General features: G+C 40.1%; 1 protein-coding gene across 3 annotated transcripts in view; it reads left to right on the top strand.

Moving 5' to 3' along the window:
* FRMPD4 (FERM and PDZ domain containing 4) overlaps positions 1–23,152 on the top strand; it is a 587,249-nt gene that overhangs the window by 273,115 nt on the left and 290,982 nt on the right. For all 3 annotated transcript variants that reach the window (XM_082245219.1, XM_082245220.1, XM_082245222.1), the window contains one exon: positions 22,619–22,735. In XM_082245219.1, the coding sequence (XP_082101345.1) occupies positions 22,619–22,735 (117 nt within the window). The remainder of the gene's footprint in view (positions 1–22,618; positions 22,736–23,152) is intronic.

Below are 23,152 nucleotides of genomic sequence, written 5' to 3'. Positions count from 1 at the left end.
CCAATTTGTTTTATGCTACCTATGTTTGGTAAAAAAAATCGCAAAAAGCGTATTTTGATTGGTTTGCGCAAAAGTTATTGCGTTTACTAACAAAGGGAAAGATTTTTGTCATTTTTGTTGTTTTTTTTTTTAACGCGTAATGGCGGCGATCTGCGATTTTTTTTGCGGTACTGCGACATTGCGGCGGACAGATCGGACCCTTGACTGACATTTTTGACACTTTTGGGGTTACCAGTGACATTTCTACAGTAATCAGTGCTATATATATGCACTGTTACTGTAAAAATACACTGGTAGTGAAGGGGTTAACTTTATTTGAGAGGGAGGGGCTGTGTGTGTCCCTAGGGGCGTGATTCTAACTGTGATTGGCTGTGGCTTCAACTGTATGCAGAGTGATCAATGGATCTACATAGTAGATCCATGTGATCATCTCTCATACAGAGAGGAGAATGACAGGCAGCTTGTTTACACAAGCTGCCTGACTTTCTCCCTCTCCCCCGCCGATCGCAGAGTGGCCGGCGGCGATCGGGTCCGCCGGTCACACGCGCGGGGGGGTCCGTGACCACGCGGGAGCGGGAGCGCGCCTCCGGCGGCGCGCGCTCGCTCCCTAAACCCTCACAGGCGAGCGACGTAGACCTACGTCACTTTGCCTGTGAGGGGCTGACCGCCGCCGTAGATAGTCGTGCGGCGGTCGGCAAGTGGTTAAATACTCCTGACCCCCTTAAATGCCAAACTTGGCATGTCATTTTTGTTGGGGGGGAGCGGGTACCTAGTTTTGACAGGTACCTGCTCCCACTTCTTCTCAGGCCGCCTCTCCCCCTCCCTCCCTGCAATCTTCTGGGACGCGTCAGAGGTCCCAGAAGATTGCCCGGCCATTCAGGAGGGGCAGAGCGACTAGAGCCTGCGCAGTGCCACCGGGCTGTGAATCCACAAGCTGTCACAGCCAAGTGCCCATACTAGTAACGCCAGCTCCACCGAAAGCAGAGGGAGAGGAGCGAGACTTTGGGCGGCCGCATCGCTGGACCATGGGACAGGTGAGCGTGTGTTTATTAAAAGTCAGCAGCTATACTTTTTGTAGCTGCTGATTCTTAAAAAACACAGAAACTGCTGGACCTCTGGTTAAGTATACAGTAGTTTTACTGTTTTTTTTTTCTGCTGGAAGAGAGATTTAGCTGAATCTTAAGAAAAGTTGCTATCAATGTCACCTCCAGAACTCTTATAATATAAAGGAAGAGAGAAATCTGAAGAAGCTCTGTTGACAATCTGTTAAAGCCTTTTGTGAGTACTGCATATTGAACATGTTGTTCCTATATGGATCAGACATATACTTACTCATATCAAAATAAATTACAGAATAACAACTGATGTCTATACACTATATAAAGCAGTACATAAAATTTACAGTAACCAAAGGCAAAATATGTTTTAAGTTTTGGATAGAGAGGAGAGGGATTAGAACACCTGTCTGGATTTTAATGCTGTCTGTGCCCCATTAGGGAGATCCAACGTATTTTTCCGGTTTAACATCATTGCTCAAAATTTGGGTTTTCACCAGAACAATATTAGAGGTGATTCTGGTGACAACCAGAGTATCCTTCACCCTGGAGGGATTTCCCCTCAGTTCCATTTTTGGCTATAGGACAAGAAGTGAAAGAAAATATCCCCAATGGGATGGAGAAAAAAGCCCAACAGGGGTTATAAGCCTTTCAATCCAAAAGAAAAAGAAAAAAAAAAGTTTTGCATTCAGTTCTATTTAAGTGTAAGAGTAATGGGCCCGTTGGAGAATGCTATATCACAATAAACAAAGCTCTATTAAAGGGGAAGCTCCTCTTGTCTGCCTCCTCCCCCCCTCAGCTGCCACATTTGGCACCTTTTGGGGGGGGAGAGGGTACCTAGTTTTGACAGGTACCTACTCCCACTTCCGGCTCAGTTCAGCCCCCCTTCTCCTTTCCTGCAGCCAGCCGAGTTAGAGAGCGCATTGTGGGCTGTTTCAGTGCTGGTTTCCTTTAGTGGAGATGGCGATGGCAGCACCCAAAAGCCAATTGAAAAATGGCTCGGGTGAAGACACCACTGGATTCCTGGACAGGTAAGTGTCCTAACAAAAGTCAGCTTCTACAGTATTTGTGTAAAGGAGGCACAACAGAGAATGTGTCTATTAGTGTATCTTACTGCACAAGTGTGTAATTATTGAAAATTCCTACAACAAACGGATCTAAGGATAATGTAGTGATCTATGTGTCATACAATTAAAAAGCTTTTCTAGCTTCAATATTTTTAATAAAATAATCAAAACGATTGATTCTAAAGGTATGATTAAGATGATATATCATTTTGACAAGAGTAACATAAATCGGGCATAATGTTTTCCTAATTGTAAAGTATCAGGGCTAAATGTAAAAAAAAAAAAAAAAAAAAATTCTGAACAGGCACGCTCTTTATTGCAGAAGATACATGCAATATCTCTTCCGCAATATAATACATTTATCCGCCTGTTCGCAGTCCTCTGAGAAACATAGACAGAGCAGTGTAAGGATAAATTACTGAAACAGATCCAAAGGAGTGACATCATCCCGCACTATCCAATCAAAACAGCTGAAGACCAGCACCCAGAATAAACCAGGGAGAAGAGGCAGGCTCCAGCAAGGGACTTCAAGGCTGTCGGGCCATTAGCGATCAGGTGAGTATTCTTGTGAATAATTCCACTTTAAAAAGCAGTTACATACCCATTGCAAGTAGCCATTCTTTTTTTCTTCTATACTGCTCATGGAAATCTGTGATACCTTATGTTATTTTATTTTACAATAACTCCTTATGTCCCTTGAGTTTGTATTACAACAAGCAGTCCTTGTTTTCAGATGTGATTTACCTTCATTATTATGTAAAATCATGAAACACTTTCAAATGAGCCAAGTGAGACATCTGAAGTGATTATTTTTTTGGCTGTGTCTTGATTTTCAGGTGCAACATTATTATTCTTTACATATGGCTCTGTTTTTTCCAGGTATGACATTACCACTTTCCAAATACAAGCAATATAGTGGTAATACATTTAATCTTAAAGGAAACCTGTGCCAAAAGAAATACATGAGTTGTCATCTGACTTTTTTTTTTCACTGGCAGTATACTTTTTCTGAATCAGTAACTCAGAAGGTATTAATGTCAAAGATAGAACCAAACAACAAGCAGCTTCAAAAATTGTTAGCAGTGGCAGCCTGAATATTATGACTGCCTTTTTTTATTGTGTGTGTATTTTTGTTAGTGGGAGTGGTGGCATTGCTTTATGGCATGCCTTAACTACTTTAGGACCGCTCACTGTGCTGCTACTGTGGCACAGTGGCAGCCCTGGGTCCAGCGACGTAGGTCTACTCCTAGCTGTCTCGGCGGTGCGCGCGCCGCCGGAGGCTCACTCCCGCTGTGTTTAGACACAGCGGGAGCCGGGCCGGAGGAGGAGAGGCAGTGATCACTGCCTCTCTTCCCTGATTGTTGGGCAAAGTGTGGGAAAATCCGACCGCTTGTGTAAACAAAGCAGGTGGATCTTCTCTGTGACAGACAGGGAGAGATCACAGGATTCAGCATAGCTGAACCTGCGATCTCTGTCTGTGTCACAGAGCCTCCTCCCCCCACACATGTCAGTAAGCATGAGGCATAAATTTAACCCCTTGATCACCAACAGTGTTAACCCCTTCCCTGCCAGTGTCATTTAGGGGTCCGATCTGTCCGCCACAATAAAAATGACAAATCTTTCCCGTAGTTAGTATACGCGATAACTTTCAAAATCAAAATACGCTTATTGCGATTTTGTTACCAAAAATATTTAGCAGAAAACAAATTGGCTTAAAAAATTTTGATTTTTACATTTTTTGGGGGGGAATGTTATATATCAGAATGTGAAACATATTGTTTTTTTTTTTCAAAATTGTCGCTCTTTTTTTCAAAAATTTTAAATCGCACAGGTGATCAAATACCACCAAAAGAAAGCTCTATTTGTGGGGGGGAAAAAGGACAAAAATGTAATTTGGGTACAGTGTTGCACAACCGCGCAATTGTCTGTTAAAGTAACGCAGTGCTGAATCGCAAAATATGGCCTGGTCAGGAAGGGGGTAAAATCTTTCGGTCTTAAAGCGGATAAAAATACGCTCATTGAGAATTTTTTTGTGAAAGACATGTAGCTAAATACATTTTGGCCTAAATATATGACAAAAATTGAATATTTTGGATATTTTTTAACAGTCAAAGTAGAAAATGACAATTTTTTGCAAAATTTTTATTAATATCGCAAAAAATAAAAAGCGCAGAGGTGATCAAATACCACCAAAAGAAAGCTCTGTTTGAGGGAAAAAAGGACGTAAATTTTGTTTGAGTACAGCATTGCATGACCGCGCAATTGTCAGTTAAAGTCATGCAGTGCCAAGTTGAAAAAAATGGCCTGGTCATTGAGCAGCAAAATCTTCCGGGGCTAAAGTGGTTAATGTTTATTGCATTAAAGTAAAACTATGGCCTTTATTTAAAAGTATGTGCATTTCAAAGAAATGTGTATATACAGATTTTTTTTTAATTCCTCTGTAAAATCCTATAAATACCCGTTGAACCTGTGTAAGATCCTGGTACTTTCAGTACCTTTCTAGCCTCTTACTTCCGAATTGCGTTCCACCATTCAGGTAGGTGGAACGCATATAGCTGCATGTCTCTTTAACATCTGATGACGTCATCACTAGGCGCCAGTCTGAGCGGCTATTTCAACCGATGCTGTGCACTCACAAGGTGTTCGTGCAACCGCTCGTTATACATCCCTGTCTGACGCTGCCGAATCCTCCAGCTATCTTCCTATACCTGGATTGACCGGAGCCTCGCTACCTGATCCTTTACCTCGCTACCTGATCCTTTACCTCGCTTACCAGCTAGTGATAAGTACCCCGCAGGGGATCCCTTCCTATCAAGTCACATGCTATCTATTCTTGCATATTAAGAACTGTTGCTAAACTCTAGGATATATGCACTACAATATCTATCACCTGCATCGTTACCTAGATTGCTAGCTCTTGAGCCTACTACCACCTGTAACTTATATCCTTGCATTAACTTAGCATCTCCTGTACACTTCATCTGCTATCCCCTACCACCTGTTACTTGTACATGATTGCTAACCCTCCTGCATACTATCTATCAATATCTGCTATCGCTCCTGCAACATTACTACCTGAGTGCCTATCATTAATTGCTATCACTACTCAAGCCTATTCCTTCAGTATATCACCTCAATACTATTGCATAGATATCTATCACTCCAGCAACATCTTATCTGAGTGTTTGTGTATGTGCATACTGAAGCGGGCTGAGCCACTATGATGAGTCAGGAGAGTTGGATAAGGTGATTCAACACATCTCTACAAGACTACTGAGTGGAAATTCTGCAGCTGCAAATCCAGTTCACTAAATCAAACCCCAGAGCGTTACAACCTGCTAGTGAAGTCCACCGAATGAAGCTTCCTGTGATGGTGTGGCAACTATGCTGCATTGCTCCTGAATTCAGACCACTCTCATGTAAGCTCTTCCTGCTTGCACTACAGTGAGATGAAAAAATGTTACAGGAGGATTTAATATCAAAATTGATTCACAAGCTTGTAGCTAATCCTGCCAACTACTTTCTTGATTGACAAAATTGCCTCTATTTCTGAAACTCTTCTACTAAAGAGAGATAGTGGAGAATTGGGCTTATGCATCACATAGTAACTGGTTTTGGGATAAGAAATCTAAAAAGTCCAGATGACTGCACTCTGATTCAACTCGCATTTATTGGAATTATTAATTCCAATAAATGTGAGTTACATCGGAGTGCAGTCGTCCAGACATCTTCATTTTCTTGAGCGGTATCTCTTTATCGTTTGATTCTGAACTGGTTTTGGGACTTTTTAAAACTGTAACATAGGAGCTCATAGTTCTACTTTAGGCAACCCTTTAATGGGCTACCAATACACAAGATTGGACCAAAAAATCTTACCTGCACTTTATTTTGCAGTGCAGCACACCATGACTCACAATAGTGTGTAATAGTACATTGTGCAGCAACATTGGTTCATTGAAGCTTCATTGATTTAGATTAAAGAGGTTGTAAACTGATTTTTAATAGATTTTTAATTTTTTTTTGGGGGTGGGACCTGTGGGGTAAAGCCATAATGTGCTAGTATGCATCACATACTAGTACATTATGTTAAACGTACCTGAAAACTAAGCCCTCCCGCACCGAAAAGTCAGCGCTGCAGGCGCCTCCATCTCTACCCGTATTGCTTCCAGGTTCAGGGACTCCGGCTCTGTGACTGGCTGGAGCCGTGATGCCGTCACTCCCGCGCATGCGGGCGGGAGCCACTGTTCACGGCACAGGCCTCTGAAGGAACAGCATGAGTGGCCGTTCCTTCAGAGCGCATGCGCAGTGATGTCAATGGCTGCATGCAATGTATTATAGGCTTACCTATAGGTAAAAGCAAAGGAAGAAAGTGTACTTCCTCTTTAAATGGGTGCCATTCATAACTAAATGGCATCCCAATACAATGCACCACAATATATGCTTTGCCACGTGCTGCAGTAAGGTGCATTAAAACGTAAATGACCACAGTGCACATGTTTGTAGCCAGTCTCAGGACTTTCATACAGTGGAGAGTAGATACGGCTGTCTGCTCTCCACAGAACACATTCATAAAATGCAGAACATGGTGCAGAAGCTGTGGTGGAGGGTTCTCCCAGAACTTTTTTCCTTTTCTTCTCCATTTATTAAAATGAACAAGTCTTTACTTGCTTTGGGACACTGGAAAACAGCATATTTGTTCTCTATAAAGGTTCCAAAAGTTTCTTTGAAATACAGCAATATGTCCACAGTAAGTTGACACCGCTGCTATATAAATTTAACCCTAGACCCAGGTAGATATTTGATTCCAAAATCCTTGTGAAGTTTGGTATAAACTAGTGCTAACACATATACTTTAACCTGTTAGATACACTTTTTTCCTTGTGCTGAAGGCACTGCACTCTTCAGCACAAAGCTCAACATTTGACAGATCTTATTATACAGGGCAGCAGGATAGCAACATCTACATATAGGAAAGATGTGTGGGTGTATAAGCTATTCAGTCTCTCTGAAGCTGAGGAAGGGGAGATCATTAAACCGTTTGGACTGTACATTTTTCAGAAAATACAGAAAATGGAAAGTGTCAGCGCCAGCCACTCTCATATTTTCTGACAGGATTAATTGTTTTGCAGATAAAGTTAAAGTAATTGTAAATGGTCACCTTGTAAAACAACCCATTCCATTTAAAATAGAAATGAAAGGCAAAAAAATTGAGTATAGATGTAAAAAAACATTATAAATACATTTTTTTACTTTTTTTATAAGTGATCACCTCCCCTCTGTTCTCAGCTGCATAGGAGCTGGGGGAGGAGAAGCAGCAGCACACTGAGCCTCGCAGTGAATGGCTGTGCAGAGAGGACGTATCAGGACAAGTCTGATTATTGCAGGAGAGCAGGCTGAGTTCCCTGCACAGCTAGAAAACTGATCACAGTGTGCTCCCCCTGCTTAGTGTGGTCAGTTTTTAATGGGAAAGCAAGGGACTAGCAGGAACACCAGAGATTTCACACAAAGGAAAAAATACAAAGAGAACAGGATACTTTCTCATACAAGTACACGGTGCAGCGGGCATGTATCAGGAACATGAAGTGTTGGGGTAACAAACTCTTTAGCAAGCAATAGCTCTAATGATGTTTACTAACTGAAACAAGTAAACATTGACTGCCATTTTTATAGCCAGACATTCTTTTAATAAAGATGTCAGTGATCATAATAAATATATGTACTTGGCAAAGTTATGCTTCTAATCATGCCCCTTAAGTGCCATGTCATTTAAAAGTGTGGAAGATCGATGTGTCATGTAAGCACTAGCCTGTGTTTTTAGGTAAACCAGTTAACAGATTAAAAATGTTTACTTGTAGTTTGATAGCAGGCAACTACAGTATACTGTATGTGCTATAGAGGAACCTATGAGCTTTGCATTTGCTGCAAATTATTTTCACCCTTTCAGCTGAATATAAGTTTGGATCATCCTCCCCCAAGCTTTGACATTTCACATAGTTCAAAGCAGAATCAGATCACAGAATTAGAGAGAGATTGCTATACTTCATAGCTTATGGATATATATGAGTAGTGCAGCAATAAGTGTTGCGGAAGCATGCTCATAGACATAAGTGTTCTGTTTGCAGGAATCCACAAAAACAGTTAGGAAAATGTAATAAATGATACAAAGCGCTTTACAGCAACTGAAGTTGTCATAACATTGTTCGCAGTTGGTGTAGATCTTAGCTTAAGCTTGCCACAGAAAATGGGCAAATGTCTCCCAAGAAGGGATGATCTGCTTGCTCGCAGTACGGTTGGTACCAGCCACTGTTTCTCATTACATAGTTACATAGTTGGTGACGTTGAAAAAAAAACACCAGTCCATCCAGTTCAACCTATGATGTGTGTGTGTGTGTTTATGTCAATAGTATATCGTATACTCCTGTATGTTGTGGTCGTTAAGGAACCAATCTAATAGTTTTTTTTAAACTATCGATGCTCCCTGCTGATACCACTGCTTGTGGAAGAGAATTTCACATCCTTACCACTCTGACAGTAAAAACCCTCTTTGCAGTTTAAGGTTAAACGGCTTCTCTTACAATCTTAGTGAATAACTGCGTCTTTTTAAATTCCCTTTTACTGAAAAGTTTTTTGCCTATGCTAGGGTCACCAGTTCGGTATTTGTACATTTATGTCATATCCCCTCTCAAGCGTCTCTTCTCCAGAGAGAATTTGTTCAATGCTTGCAGTCTTTTCCCTTAGCTGAGATCCTCCAGTCCCTTTATTAGCATTGTTGCCCTTCTCTGGACTCTCTCCAGTTCCAGCACATCCTTCCTGAGGACCGGTGCCAAGAACTGGACGGCATACTCAAGATGCGGCCGGACCAGGGTCTTTTAGAGAGGGAGAATTATAATTTTTTTCTTTTTCTTGTGCACCTAAAGTATAACTAAACTTTTTTTTCTTTCTTTTAGTTTTGAATACAGTGAATAGAGTTGAGAGAGGTTAGATAGGTTTTTATTGCTGTTTGAGCGAAAGTGAAATATATTTCACATTTGGAATCGTCACCAGAACAGGAATAGAAGAGAAAATTCCTATAGGGTTGCCTGTTCCTGTGACCTTGTGACAACCTAAAATTTCCCCAACTTTTGGCTGTGGGTCAGGAGGTGAACGGAAATCTCCCCAATGGTACACAGGGGGCAAAAACAAAACTGACAGGAGTTATAACCTTTCCTTACTCTATCCAAAATGAAGAATTAAAAAAAAAATGTTTTGACTTTAGTTAAAAGAAGTTTCACTTACTTTTTTGTTTGTTCTTGTCCCATTTTTCTACATGGCTTCTAAGCTGAGCTAGCATAGTTGTCATTCCCCCAAAAACCACCACCACCACAGTTTGATCACACAGCAAGCAAGGAGAATCATAACTAATAAACCTTGATTGATGCCACTAATCTCCACCTCCATGGGCTTGCCAGAGACACAGTTAGAATGCAAGGAAAGGGGGTTTGTCAAGTCATTTCTTCCAGGCATGCACATAGCAGAACTTTGCTTATACCCCAGAGCACTGCCTGTGACTCAGGAATTTTCTAGGGGGAAAGTTGTCTGTTTTATTGATGTCATCATGCAACACTGATACGCCTATGCTCACTACATAAGGGGCCAGTAGTGTCAGCTGAGTTCTGTCACCGTTGTGCAGGAGTAAGGCTAGGTTCACAGCTATGCATTTCGGAAACATGCAAAATCGTATGCTTTTCCAACACACAAAGAAACATGCTGCCCTTTAGCAGATACACAGCGGTGCCATCAATTACACATTTTCACATGCCCCACCACGCAGTTCAGTGTGGCATATTTTTGAAAAAAAGTCCGGGACTTTTTTTCTGTTTTTCTCATGCATGAGGCAGCATACACTAAAATTATTAGGCTTCCCTACACATCCATGCTTGGCTGCACCTGTAGGTGTGGCCTAAGGCCCACAAATCATGTATCTTTATAGGGAAGAGCAGAGAACGGTAAAGGTAATCAATACATAAGGGATTTTCTTCTACAATCTGTTTCTGGTTCATTGAGAAAAAAAATTCAAGTTATTTGTACATGAATTTCCAGGCTCTGTATTTATTTTTAAATGATCACGAGAGTCCCCTTTTAACACCTTTCTCTTCTCTTTCAATTAAGAACAGGGATGAATCATTCAGGTCTTATAGAGAATTTCCAACAATTAAGAAGATCTCTCGTAACAATTGTGATCACTTCTGATGCTGGAAATTTGTATTATCTTAGGATTGCCCTAAGTGCCCCTTCCTTGCTAGAGCAGATTGCTAAAGGATATCATATGAGCCTTTTTATAATCAGTCTTAGTAGTATACCTGGCATTGCTAATCTATAAATCAAAATATTTTAGACTAAATATAGTATTTTTTGTTTGTACATTGGTAATATTGGTAATATTGGTAATATTTTATAAAGATGGAGAGTGGAGCACCTGATGCAAACTGATAACTGAAAGTGTCACTGTACCGTGCATTCTAACTGAAAATTTATGTGCAGGGCAGAGGGATGTTGGGCGCTTGTGCCAGAAGAAAAGGACCCCAGTATGAACAGCCAGGTGGTCAGGGGCTGCTGTAGACAAGGCTTCACAAATGATGCTATAGTTCAGGGCAGCTCTGGCAGGCAAAAAAACGGAAATCCTGCTGGCAACAAAGGAAAGAAACAGGCGCCTCTGAGTGTAGCAAAATTTTATTACATGACAAATTATAATAGTAACTCACATAGAGGTGTCCTTGAGTCCATGTTCCAAATCCTAGATCACTTCCTGTATGCAATCTTTCCACATCCCGACTGGCCCGCAGCCGGGTGATGACAGTACAGGAAGGATCGTGGAGCAGCTGGTTCAAGTGGAGGCAGCGGTGAACCGCAAGCTTTTCAGAAGTGACGTAATGCGTTTCGGAGCATGCGCAATCGGCTCCTTCATTAGATGTCTGATGAAGGAGCCGATTTTGCATGCTCTGAAACGCGTTACGTCACTTCCGGAGAGCTTGCGGTTCACCGCTGCCTCCACTTGAACCAGCTCCTCCACGGTCCTTCCTGTACTGTCATCACCCGGATGCGGGCCAGTCAGGATGTGAAAAGATTGCGTACAGGAAGTGATCTAGGATACGGAACATGGACTCAAGAACACCTCTATGTGAGTTACTATTATAATTTGTCATGTAATAAAATTGTTGCTACACTCAGCGGCGCCTGTTTCTTTCCTTTAAAAATGCATGTGCAAGTCTTCGTTTCCTCTCCTGACTGTCCAGTAAAGATCAATGATCTGTTGCTGGTAAATGGGTGGATGCAGGCTAAGTCAAAAAACAAAACAATATTGCAATATTGCACAAAAACATTTTTGGACGTGCTCCAGGCTTGCTGGCTCCTACTGTATAACAGTACTGACATCTAATTGAATGTAAGAGCTACTAAAATGGCATTTCAAAATGATAAGGTTGAATATATTTTAAAGTCTATCTCCAGCCAAACCTATTTATTTTGACCCCACGTTACATGTTACACCCTATTTATCCATGGAACATGTACCATGGTAAGAAAGGTAAAGTTAGCCTTAAGTATTAAAAACATGAAAGAAAGGTATACTAATGTATTTAAATTTTATTTTTTTTTTTATCAACAATAAAGGTCTGAAAGGAAGCACAGTTTGCATCACGTTTTTGCCACAAATGAACTCATAAAAGGAGTTTCAAAGCAGCAAAAACTAACTCCTTTGAATTTTTCCCTGACATGGCCCATCATTCTGTATCCAAAAGACATTAAAGACAACTAAAATGAGCATATTATATCTGCTGCATATAGTTACTGACTTCCTTAATTGTTTGATATGTTCAATAAATTAACTGACTTAAACTGCCAACAACAGTAATAAAGAAGACATCTGGGAGAACACTGTAAGCATTGTTAACTGTGCACATCTTTTTGGTACTATTTCACTAAATCTGTGGACATTTCAGCCAATATGCCAAAGGCTTTAAAGTACATCATAAGCTTCAAACGCAAAACTCTCTTCCTGAACACCAGCCAAAAGAAAGAATTTGTTACTCAGTGGAGTTTAACATGCCATATGCTGTAGCAAGACATCAATATACTATAAATCACTAGCTTGAGAAAAAAATGGAATAGCAGTGACCCACTTTAGGACAATGAGTCCTATTGGCAAATTGTTCACTTAATGCTGCCAGTCCAGGAAGTCACTTGAGAAATAAAATTCACTTAACTAAGCAGCATAGATGTGTAATTCATAAGAATGAAGAGTAGACAGTTTGAGTAGATAATGGAACTTACTTATTGCATTGTGCAAGAAGCACAGAGGTGATTCAGCCTGTAGACAGCAATTATAGTTCAGTTGGCATTGGTTTTTGTACATACTGCATGTTTTACTTGAACCATAAGCAGTAAAGTCCTGAAGCTGACTACACCACAAATGAGGAAATAGTGCACAGCCCATAAGATTTTTGTGACAAGCCCGCCATGTATAAGGTGTGAACAACATCCAAAGATAACCTTTAACACTGGCATATGGCCATAGATGGTTCATATTTAAGGCCATGGATGGCCCTGAAAACACCCCCTGATTCAACAAAAGACTATTTAAAACTCAACTGAGTGGGATGGAAAATATTTGACCAAACAGTGACTGCATTTTATCAGCTGCAGTGAGGCATAAATTAGTGACACAAAATCTCTTGTGTTTCTATTAAGTACATGATGCGTAGCCTAACAAATGTAATCACTCACTGCAACTCCTACTATATTTAGCTCAAGGTTCCTGGCCTAGGTGGTCCCACAAAATAAATTATTCCCACCAGCCTTATTTTCATTATTTTAAATTCAATTTTACATTTTTTGGTTTTCCCTTGCAGGGCTGTCCATTCACCACAATGCCTTCCTTATTTAATAGAAAGCTTTTGGGCATCTCCAAAGTAGCATATTACCAGCCGCCGATATATTTTTATACACATTTTCTTTACATAATTAAAAGTCTTTAAATACTTTTTATTTACATTTTATTTGTTCCATGCAAGGCCATATTTGCATTGCGGTCCCTGCCTGTGTTTGATTGATTTGGGCAGGGATAGAAATACAAATAAGGTAAAAATATTGGCAGCTGGGCAGGATGCAGCAAGGGGACCCATTTGGCTTTTGTGGGGTTGTCATATTTGCCACATTTAGTGGGAGGTTCATTTGTAATCCCTCTTCAGTCCTCACTGACCTTTTCCTCTGAGTCCTGTAAGTCATTCCCCAGAGACAAGAAGGGAAGAGCAGGGAGGAGCAAAAACTAAGCATAAAATCATATGGCTGGCCACCCTTCCCCAGAGTGAAGCCTTGAAACTCAAAGAAGCACTCGCCAACATCCCACTGTTTCAAGTAACAACCTTTCCAAGTGTGGTTTCCCTCCCACTAGTTGCTGAAAAAACACTCCCTCATCCAGCACCTAAATGTATCTTTGGCAAAGTTGCTTGAATCTTCACTTGCTTGCACACCAGCTGGTGAAAACAGCCCCATTCCTCCAGTTCCTAGCCTGGGTTGTCCAACATTAAAATATATCTACCTGGAAACACAATTTTTTACATGTTTTATTTTTGTTAAAAAAATGTTTTTAATGTTAATATTTTATTGTTTTTTTTTTTATCTTTTAAGACCATCTCTGCCCTGGAAGCAAACATAGGCACAGACTGCAAGACTGTAAAACAAATAAATAAACTACATAGTGTTGAGGGTGTACAATTGGTTGAAGATGGCCCAATATGTACTAAAAGTAATGGCTAGCCCTGTTTCAGGTGTCAAGCTAGAAAGGGGTTTTCAATGTGGAGGGAGGATTTGTGACTGAGAAGCTGACTTTTAATAAAATATTCCTACCTAGATTACAGTGGACTACAAATCATCCACATCAGAAGTTACCAATGAAGGGTGGCTTCACACTGCCCGCTGCACTTTTCCTACATCACAGCTAACAAGCGGTTTTCATCCCTGTGCCAAAATACGGCCCCCTTAAATCTAAAGGGGGCAGAAGCACCCTTTTTTGAAAGATAACCTGGCGTGTCTGAACTTTTGATCTTCTTGCTTCACATTCATGCCTGTTTTGTTTTGAAAATGTGGTGCCAGAGTTGCCATGACTCAAGGAGCCAAAAGAGCTGCCTGGTATTCACAAGTGCACTCTGGAAGGAGTAATGGACTTTGCTGCAATAAGGGGCATATTTATCAAGTGGTAAATGTGCATTTCACCAAACAATTACTGGCGGTAAAACAGCGGGTTGATTTACTAAAACTGGATAGTTCAAACTCTGGTGCAACTCTGCATAGAAACGAATCAACTTCCAGGTCTTCCAGTTGTAAAATAATATGATATTTCTAACACACAGCAGGAACATACATAGAATGACACCCCAAAACATATTCTGCTACTCTTTCTGATTATGGAAATAGCACACATGTGGGACTTTTTTACAGTGTTTTGACTGTACCATACACTGGGGTTGATTTACTAAAACTGCAAACTCTGGCGCAGCTCTGTAAAGAAAGAAACCAGCTTCCAGTTTTTTTTTTGTTTTGTCAAAGCTTAATTGAACAAGCTGAAGTTAGAAAAAAAAAAACCTGACTTTGTTCACTAGTGATGAGCCAAACACCCTTGGTTCAGGCTTGGGGTAAGTTTTGTGAAAGTTAACTCCCCTCTGAGCGATCATTGCAAGGTTTTTAACAAACTTTGTAGCAGATTCCTACCTTTTCTTGCACTGAAGAAATAGCTGATTTTATGGCCATGTCCTTTTTCAAACTGATTCTGAATGGAATTATAATTAAATAATCAGCTGATGCACTCCCAGTGTTCAAATGAGCAAAGCTGCAGGGTCTCCATTAGAAGTATGCCTAACTTAGTGGAGAATTATAAGAAAATCAGTGATGCAGGAAGTTACATTTTCTGGGGGCATTCTGTACACCAACAGCAAATTTTACAGAAAACTACAATGGCTGCAGATAAGGTAATTTTTAATAGCATTAAAGGAGAAGTAGGGTCAAAGTTATTTTGAGACAAACAAAAATAAAAATTCCCAGTTCAATTTGCTAACCAGTTTGCTTACCAACTAAATTAACCTGTCTAACAGTTTGCGTCAAAACAGGGGTTTAGTTAGCACACATTTGCAAACGCATGTGTAAGCTGCAGGGCCACTCCACAGCACCCTGTATTACCTGCAGTCCTAACTCTAGTAAATTTATGAGAGTCTTCACAGTGGAAGCATATGCAAGCTAATGGATAGATAGGGGGCAGGGGAGCCTGGAGGTGGCTCATCCCTCCTAAAGGTACTTGGGGGCATAATGGAAGCCCAGCCAATGGTATTACAGCAAAGGCATCCAGTATGTCCACTCACCAGTATACATTAACAACAAAGAAAATGGCCTTTGCCTCCACCTATAACTGGCCTTCATAGCAAAGAACACATGGAAGGGCAACAGACATGAGACAAACAAAAATAAAAATTCCCAGTTCAATAACCAGTTTGCTTACTAACCAAATTAACCTGTCTAACAGTTTGCGTCAAAACAGGGGTTTAGTTAGCACACATTTGCAAACGCATGTGTAAGCTGCAGGGCCACTCTACGGCACCCTGTATTACCTGCAGTCCTAACTCTAGTAACTTTATGAGAGTCTTCACAGTGGAAGCACATTCAAGCTAATGGATAGATAGGGGGCAGGTGAGCCTGGAGTTGGCCCATCCCTCCTAAAGGTACTTTCTTTGTTCTTCAAAGTTATTTTGACCCTACTTCTCCTGTGGGTCATAGTGCACCTAGTTCTGCTCTCCTGTGACCCGTATTCAGCCGACAGCAGGCTAAAATATGTCACTCAGCAAGTCCAGGCTATTTAACCCCTAGACATCGGCCACATATATGCGGCCCTGTTAAAACACCTTATTGAGCTGTGAGCACCCTCCTTGCACTCTTCCAGCATGGTAGCTGGCGCATACCAGAAAGCTCCCGATGCATACTAGCAATCGGGAGCTTTCTGATCATGTGAGCACTGTAACAGCCAATCACGGGGGTCACATGATCAGAAACCCCGCCTGGCCTCCCGGCATCTAAAACCCCTTAAAGGGCTGGGAGGCGCCGACATCAAAGAGTTAATTTTGAAATCCATCAAGATGCCTGAGTGGCAACCTGGCTCAGGCTCTGTGGAGATCCTGACTTAAATATCTGCATCCACTCATATGCCTGAGTGGAAGCTGATTAAGCCCCTAAGCATGCCAATGAGAGCTTGAGCCAGCCACTCCCACCCCTGCATAGCCTGGCACTCCAGGAGGGGCAGAGCAGAGACCCGGTGACTGACAATCGCTAGCTCTCTCTCTTTTCAATGAAGACCAAGAGCTGAGCGATTAGCAGTCTGATCACCCAGATAAACAATGCCTCAGTGTGTCTCTTGTCCTTACGAAGCTATGTATGATGTAGCAAATCGCATTGATGTCACAGACACTTCATTGATGCCCGGGACTCCCTGAACCATGTCTCTAGTATGGAGAATGCGTAGCGTGCAGAGTGCAGTAGGAACGTGAGAAACACACTGAGGCATTGTTTGTCCGGGGGAGACTGGATGGGTGACCCCAATACAGTGCGATCTAACTTATAAACCAGCATCTCGAGACAATAATACCGCTGGATTACCGATCACTTAAAATTGGTTTTCATCTACTGCGGATGTTCAAGCAGGTATTATGAATCGTAAACTGTCATTATAATGGAGCATAGGTAATCAGGAGATTATGAAGACAGGGTAAGCCGAGCTCGCTCCTATTTAACACTGTACATAGCATGTCAGCCTCATTGATGTAAAAGCAGACTGTTTATGAGGAGATCAACAATATTTCAACTACATCATCCATCCAGAATATATTATCATGACTATCCCTTTGCCAATTAACTAACTAAATACTATAAATTAATTTCATAAGCATTACTATGGTTTCAATTTAGAGGCACATATTAATAGTTATTGATTCCCGTTATCATTGCCGTGATATTTATAGGGAGAGTTCCTCCCAACAGATTGAGCAAAACACTGCACAGATCAAGGCAGGATAGTGTGTCCGGACGCAATATATGACTGTCTTTAAGTTTTTAATGGTAGGTGTTTTTAGGGGAATTATTTTTGCAGTGCACCACTTGAGTGGTTTTGACTGATTGTACTTTTAAAACATGTCCTCAATAAAATATTGAATTAATATCCCTCCTGTCCAATGTTCTTGCCTAAATAACTGCTTGGTTTCTAACTCCTTCCTGTATTACCCATCCTTTTTTCATACCCTGTATGCATTTGGTTAGACAGCAAGACACCTGATGGTGAGTAAGACTTAGGAAGTTGAGTGCTTACACATTATACCCCAATCCCTCAATTTTTTTGTATTCAAAGCTTTATTACAGGGAGGTGGCAAACTCATTTCAGGGAGATGGCATGGATTCCTTTCCCATATCATCGCTATTTGTGGACTTTGTGTGTGTCATTTGAATTTGATGTTTGGATTCACTTTATTGTTTATACAGCGCAACACTTTTTATAATTGTTTTTGTTGTTTTTTGATTGTGATGTATATCTCACTTTAGTGGTGCAGCTTTTGAATTTACTATTTATTTTCATATCACAAGCGCAGTGTTGTTTTGTTGACACATAGATATTAATAGGGAACGCCAGAGATAAAGAAAAAATGGTGTGGGGTTCCCCCTAAACATAAGAGGTCTGGTATAGATAGGGGCTGGTATTGATAAGGGTCCTGCTCATCCCTCCCCTTTCCTGGCCATCCAGTATGCTCAGAGAAGGTCCAGTATAAATTTTGGGGGACTCCCACACCAAATTTGAAGAGGCAAACTAAGGCTGTTGCTTTATGTGTCAAAACCAGTCCTTTAGTTGAAAGTGTCTGTTTTTTTCTTTTTTTTGTATATATTTTACCTACAAGAGAAAGGAGTGTGTATTTACAAAAGTGTGACATAAGAATAAATCTATAGGACTCACTGATATTCAAACAATGCATCTGTTATTGAAATTTCAGAAAATAGTACGCCATCCAGGACAGCTGGATTTTTGCAACAGGCTATACAGCAAATTACTCCATAAAGCAAAATGTAAATGTCACATTAAACTTACCTCTTACACACCGTAGTTGATTATAAGTTATTTTGCTACTTAGGAATAGGACATGACTGATATATATTGACGAGAGGCACCTGCTTCAAGCACTGCATCAGGGCACAGTTTACCCAGGGAAAATGGCCCTCCTGTTGTAATATACAAAGCTTGTCTGTAAGTTTGACAGATGGGTCCCTCTGTGTATCTGAAATAGGTAACAGCAGCTCCCATGTAAATGAAGCCCACAGATATTAAAAATAACATCGTTACTGTGCATTTTTGTTAAAGGGAGTATGAAGGAAGCTTGTAAGCAATGGCTATGGATAAATCTCAACTACATTATTACAATGTTTTTTGCTTAATGCAGTGGTTCTCAACTCCTGTTTTAGGACCATCTAATAGGCCACATTTGCAAAATAACTGAAATAAATCACAGGTGATATCAATTTCTGCTCAGTGATTGCAGTATTCTAGTCTTCATCTCCCCAAGGTAATATTTAAAATCTGGCCTGTTAGTGGTTCCTGAGGACAGGAGTTGAGAACCACTGGCTTAGTGCTTATGTGCAAATTGTTTGCTCTGTATATAATGCCAATTCTAGAAAATCTGCTAATGTGAAAGCTTCTTTTTCTCTTAGCAATTTTTTTGTCTGATTTGTAGTGTTTGCATGTAAATTTCCTGTTTTTGTTATGACACATTAAAAAAACACATATTTTTTAAAAAAATATTTCTTTGTTAAAAACCCAACTCCAAGCACAAAAACGTAATTAGGCCACACATTCCATTGCTTCAAATTCAACCATGCAAGCTTTCTTCTACATTACAAATCTGTTATTGTATACACCAGGACTAGTACCCAGTGCAATATGTAATTGTGAATCTAGGTAAGTATTTGAGGCTTCCAGATTAGGCTTTTTACATTGCTGCAGCACTTAGCTACAGGGGGCAAGAGGCGTTTATGTAGGAGGGGGGAGTGCAGTCAGAGTCCCGCTTTAGGCTGAAGAATATTAATAAAAAAATGCACCTTTGCTACAAAATATAACTTGGAGTTTGATATACCAGGATCAATGAAAGCAAAGCCCCAATGCTCCATGCAATATAACAACTAGCTATTTTAGTTTATGTGTACAAACTTTACATTACCAATAAACTCACATGGGTATTTATCCACTGTTCATCCAGATTCACCCTTTTCCTGAACTATACTCATGCTGATTGACATATGGTTATTAGATTTTATTCCAATAACCATGAAGAAGGGTGGGTAGCCTACAGAAACCAATCACAGATCAGTGCTCTATGAGTTCAAAAGGGCATAGGTCTGATTAGCTGTAGTTGGTTGCTGCATGGCTTTGCTGGGTGCATTGTGTTCACATTAACCCTGAGTTGAACATTCATGCTATTTGTGTTTACAGTTTACAGATAGTAAAGTTAGTAACACAGATTGATGAAAAAAACGACATCAGCATGTCAGATTTCTTCTTACTTTTATACCTAATTAAGTAAGGTGGTGCAAACAGCAGTAATTTATAATAAACAAATACATTTTATGTTTTATCAGATTTGTTGAAAAGCTGCTGCAGATTTGACTCTTACCAGGCAAGATGTTGCTGAACACATGGCTAGCCCTTCTTGTTTTATCAAGAAAAATAATACATTAGGAATAACACTGCCATGACACTACTACCCAGTGACAGAAATAATAATTACAGTATATGATATAGGAATGATAGTTGCACCCACAGTATGTCTGTATAAACTGCATATATAAAAACAAATTCAGTCTAAATCCACTTTTTTGAAGTGTAACTCACTGATCTGGTCATCCTTGCTGCTGGATACCTACATTTGGTATTTCTTACAGATCCAATTTTTGGATTGAACTATGATAGGTCAGGCAATAGTGGGGAGGGTAGTGGAGACTAACTATACTTAAGAATCAATTATTGCATACTAGTGGTTGCCATCCCAAAAATGTAATTAGAGCCATACCAAACGAGTATGCCATACCAGCTGCTGACAAGGCCTGTGCTTGAAATTACACTGGAAGAGATAACATTAAAGGTACAGCTCACCTCTAGTCCATTCACCTTGTGTTCAATCAAGCCCTGAGAAAGGGGTTATTTTTGGACCCCCCAAAAATGCTGGATACTCTTTGGACTGCCCCCTGACTTTTACTGGAATTAAGTTGTTTCTGCACCTCTGCAGTGTTTTTGCACTTCATTTTCCATTTTTATTGATATGACATGACCTGTATACAATTAATATTTATGTATGCATTTTTATATACAGTGAATCCTTATTTTCAGCAAGGTTGATTAATTTGCCTATAAGTGACACTGACCAATCATGACTGTTTTGTACTGTAAATAGGTACCTACCCTTCACTGTATCCATACCTCTATAACTAAGTACTACATTAGGGCAAAACATGTCAGATGAGGATCTAAAATCTGTCAGATGGTATTGCTCCAAGGCAAATAAAGCTTGCTGGAAATGTGATAATTAGGAGCTTACTTCTTTAGATCGTGCTAGCCATTGCTTACCCAAAGTTTGCTAAAGAATCTGCTAAAAGGGTTAAACATTCTTTACTATCAATTCCGTAGCATGCCTCTCAGCCCTAAACAAGAGATGAATGTGGGAGTACCCATGTCGTTGTGCTATATACAACTAGGAGTTTACAATGACCTAAGGTGCGACTCCTGGTAACATCACACCTTACTGCATCACTATATAGATACTATTCAGTTGTGGGCGGAGACCGAGAAGGAGAACCTCCCCCTTTTCCATCTACTACCCAAAACCCCATCTGCTACTCACTTTCCCCTTACTTAACCCCTTTCTTTTCTGCCCCTTCTCTTTTACAGCAGTATATTATTAACTACATTTTTTTTCTCAAACAGCGCTCTGTATTAATGACTGCTGGCTATAGGGGCCGCTTGTCAAAATATTACACTTATCATACAATTTTCTATACTCCCAAATAGCTATAAGGTTTTACGTATGATATATTCCAGTATCAGACAGAAGTTTTGTTACTACTTCATTCACTGACAATTGTTTATTTCAACCTAATCGAATTATAGACATTTCTAGAAACTCGTCTTATTCTCCGTACCCAGATTCGAATATCTCAATGGCTTTCTTTCCTGACTTACTTCTTGTGTAAATGTTGTACTATGAATAACAAAATATTATATTTACATTTATATCCTTGTGTGATAACACTGTACACTATCATACACCTTTCAATGAAAACAATTTTGGGGAAAAATAAATAAACTGATCTAAAATTGTCTCCCTTAGTCAGAGACATCATAAATGTAATATTTTACTTTATACACTTAGCAGTTCCAGTTTCCTTTTCAGGAACCATCATCTATTTGTTAAAGATGGTTTTGAAAGTGTCTTTTTTTATTGGAAACACTGTAAAAGTGCAAAATACATATTGTTTACATTTAAGAAGAAAGAAAAATATGCAAAAAAACATGTGCGATGGGAATGTATTGGTTTTATTACATTTTATTCTGGGTTTATATATATCAGCTCTTGTTTGCTTTATTTATATCACTTATTGGTTTAAAGCTCAACATTAACACATAGAGAATGTACAAACCTTATACATACTGTGGATTGACCTTGATTGGAATTCTGGGCAGCCACCACAATGCTTCCCCACTAGTATACGGTAGCTAATGCAATTTTTCATTTCACTTTAATTCAATAATTAATCATGAGAATACTGAAGATAGCGTGATTAGTGCATTATACTTGATAAAGCAGCACTAAAGGTTGATTTTTTCCCTCTAAAATAAAAAAAAATGATATACTTACCTGCTCTGGGCAATAGTATCTGGGGTCCCCTGTTGATACTCTCCACTCTGCCTCTTTTGTGTGTGCCACCATAGCAAGCTGCTTGCTTTAGTGGCACATGTGCAGGGAGACACTCCTGAGCCAGGCTGTGTGTGTCCCTAGACACATGCTGCGGCTCAGCTCCGCCCCCTCTCTTCTCATTGGATTTGATTGACCACAGCAGGCTCTGTGAGAGCAGGGAGAGAAAACACCAGTGTTGCTGCAGACAGGCAGAGTGCTAGATTGAGGGATTAAGAGATGTCTCAGGTAAGTATTCAGGGAAAAGGGAAAGAAAAGGTAGTGGACAGGTTTTTTTTTTTTCTTTTAAAGCTTAATGCAGATAATGGACTTAAGACTTTAGGACTATAGAACTACTTTAAATGTATTGCTTTTAAACTAGCACATTTCTAGTAATAGATTATCTGTTAGCTTGCCAGATGTGTTACTTGGACAACAGTTACTCAAACAATATATACGTGAACAGAATGTATGACCATAATTATTTGCCTTTTTACAGTCATAGATCAAAATCTTCTGGGTGGCCTCCACCTACTGGGACCTGGAGTTTGCCACAGGGACCCCCTTATGGATGGGAGATGGCGACAAACAGAGATGGAAGAGACTTCTTCATCAGGTAATAATTATGACTATTAAGTATTTACTAAGCCTGGCATAGTTCTAAAAATCTAATTTTTATTTTTGGTTACCCCAAGGAAAAGAGAACCCTGGATATAGAATGATTGTAAAACAAATTAAATACATGATATTTGGACACCCAATTGATCTAACAGAAAAACATAGGGAGAACCTCATTAATAGTTTGCACAGATGGACCTTGCTAAGGCCAGGGAGATTTTGGTAGCTGATAGAATCAGGTCCATCTTTTAGCTGTAAATCTCCCTAGCTTTATGGTGAGATATAGCACTGTGATAACAGAGTCAGCTCTGACAAGGTAGCTTGTTTAATATGTGAAAATGTTGCAGCACAGATTCTAAATTTGTTGTGGCTTTGTCTCAAGTTTTAGCGCCTGGTTGGTTATACACTATATTAC

The sequence above is a fragment of the Pelophylax lessonae genome (assembly GCF_965119305.1).
Source record: "Pelophylax lessonae genome assembly, chromosome: 2".
Taxonomy (NCBI): Eukaryota; Metazoa; Chordata; class Amphibia; order Anura; family Ranidae; genus Pelophylax; species Pelophylax lessonae.
This window is presented reverse-complemented; position numbering and strand designations above follow the sequence as displayed.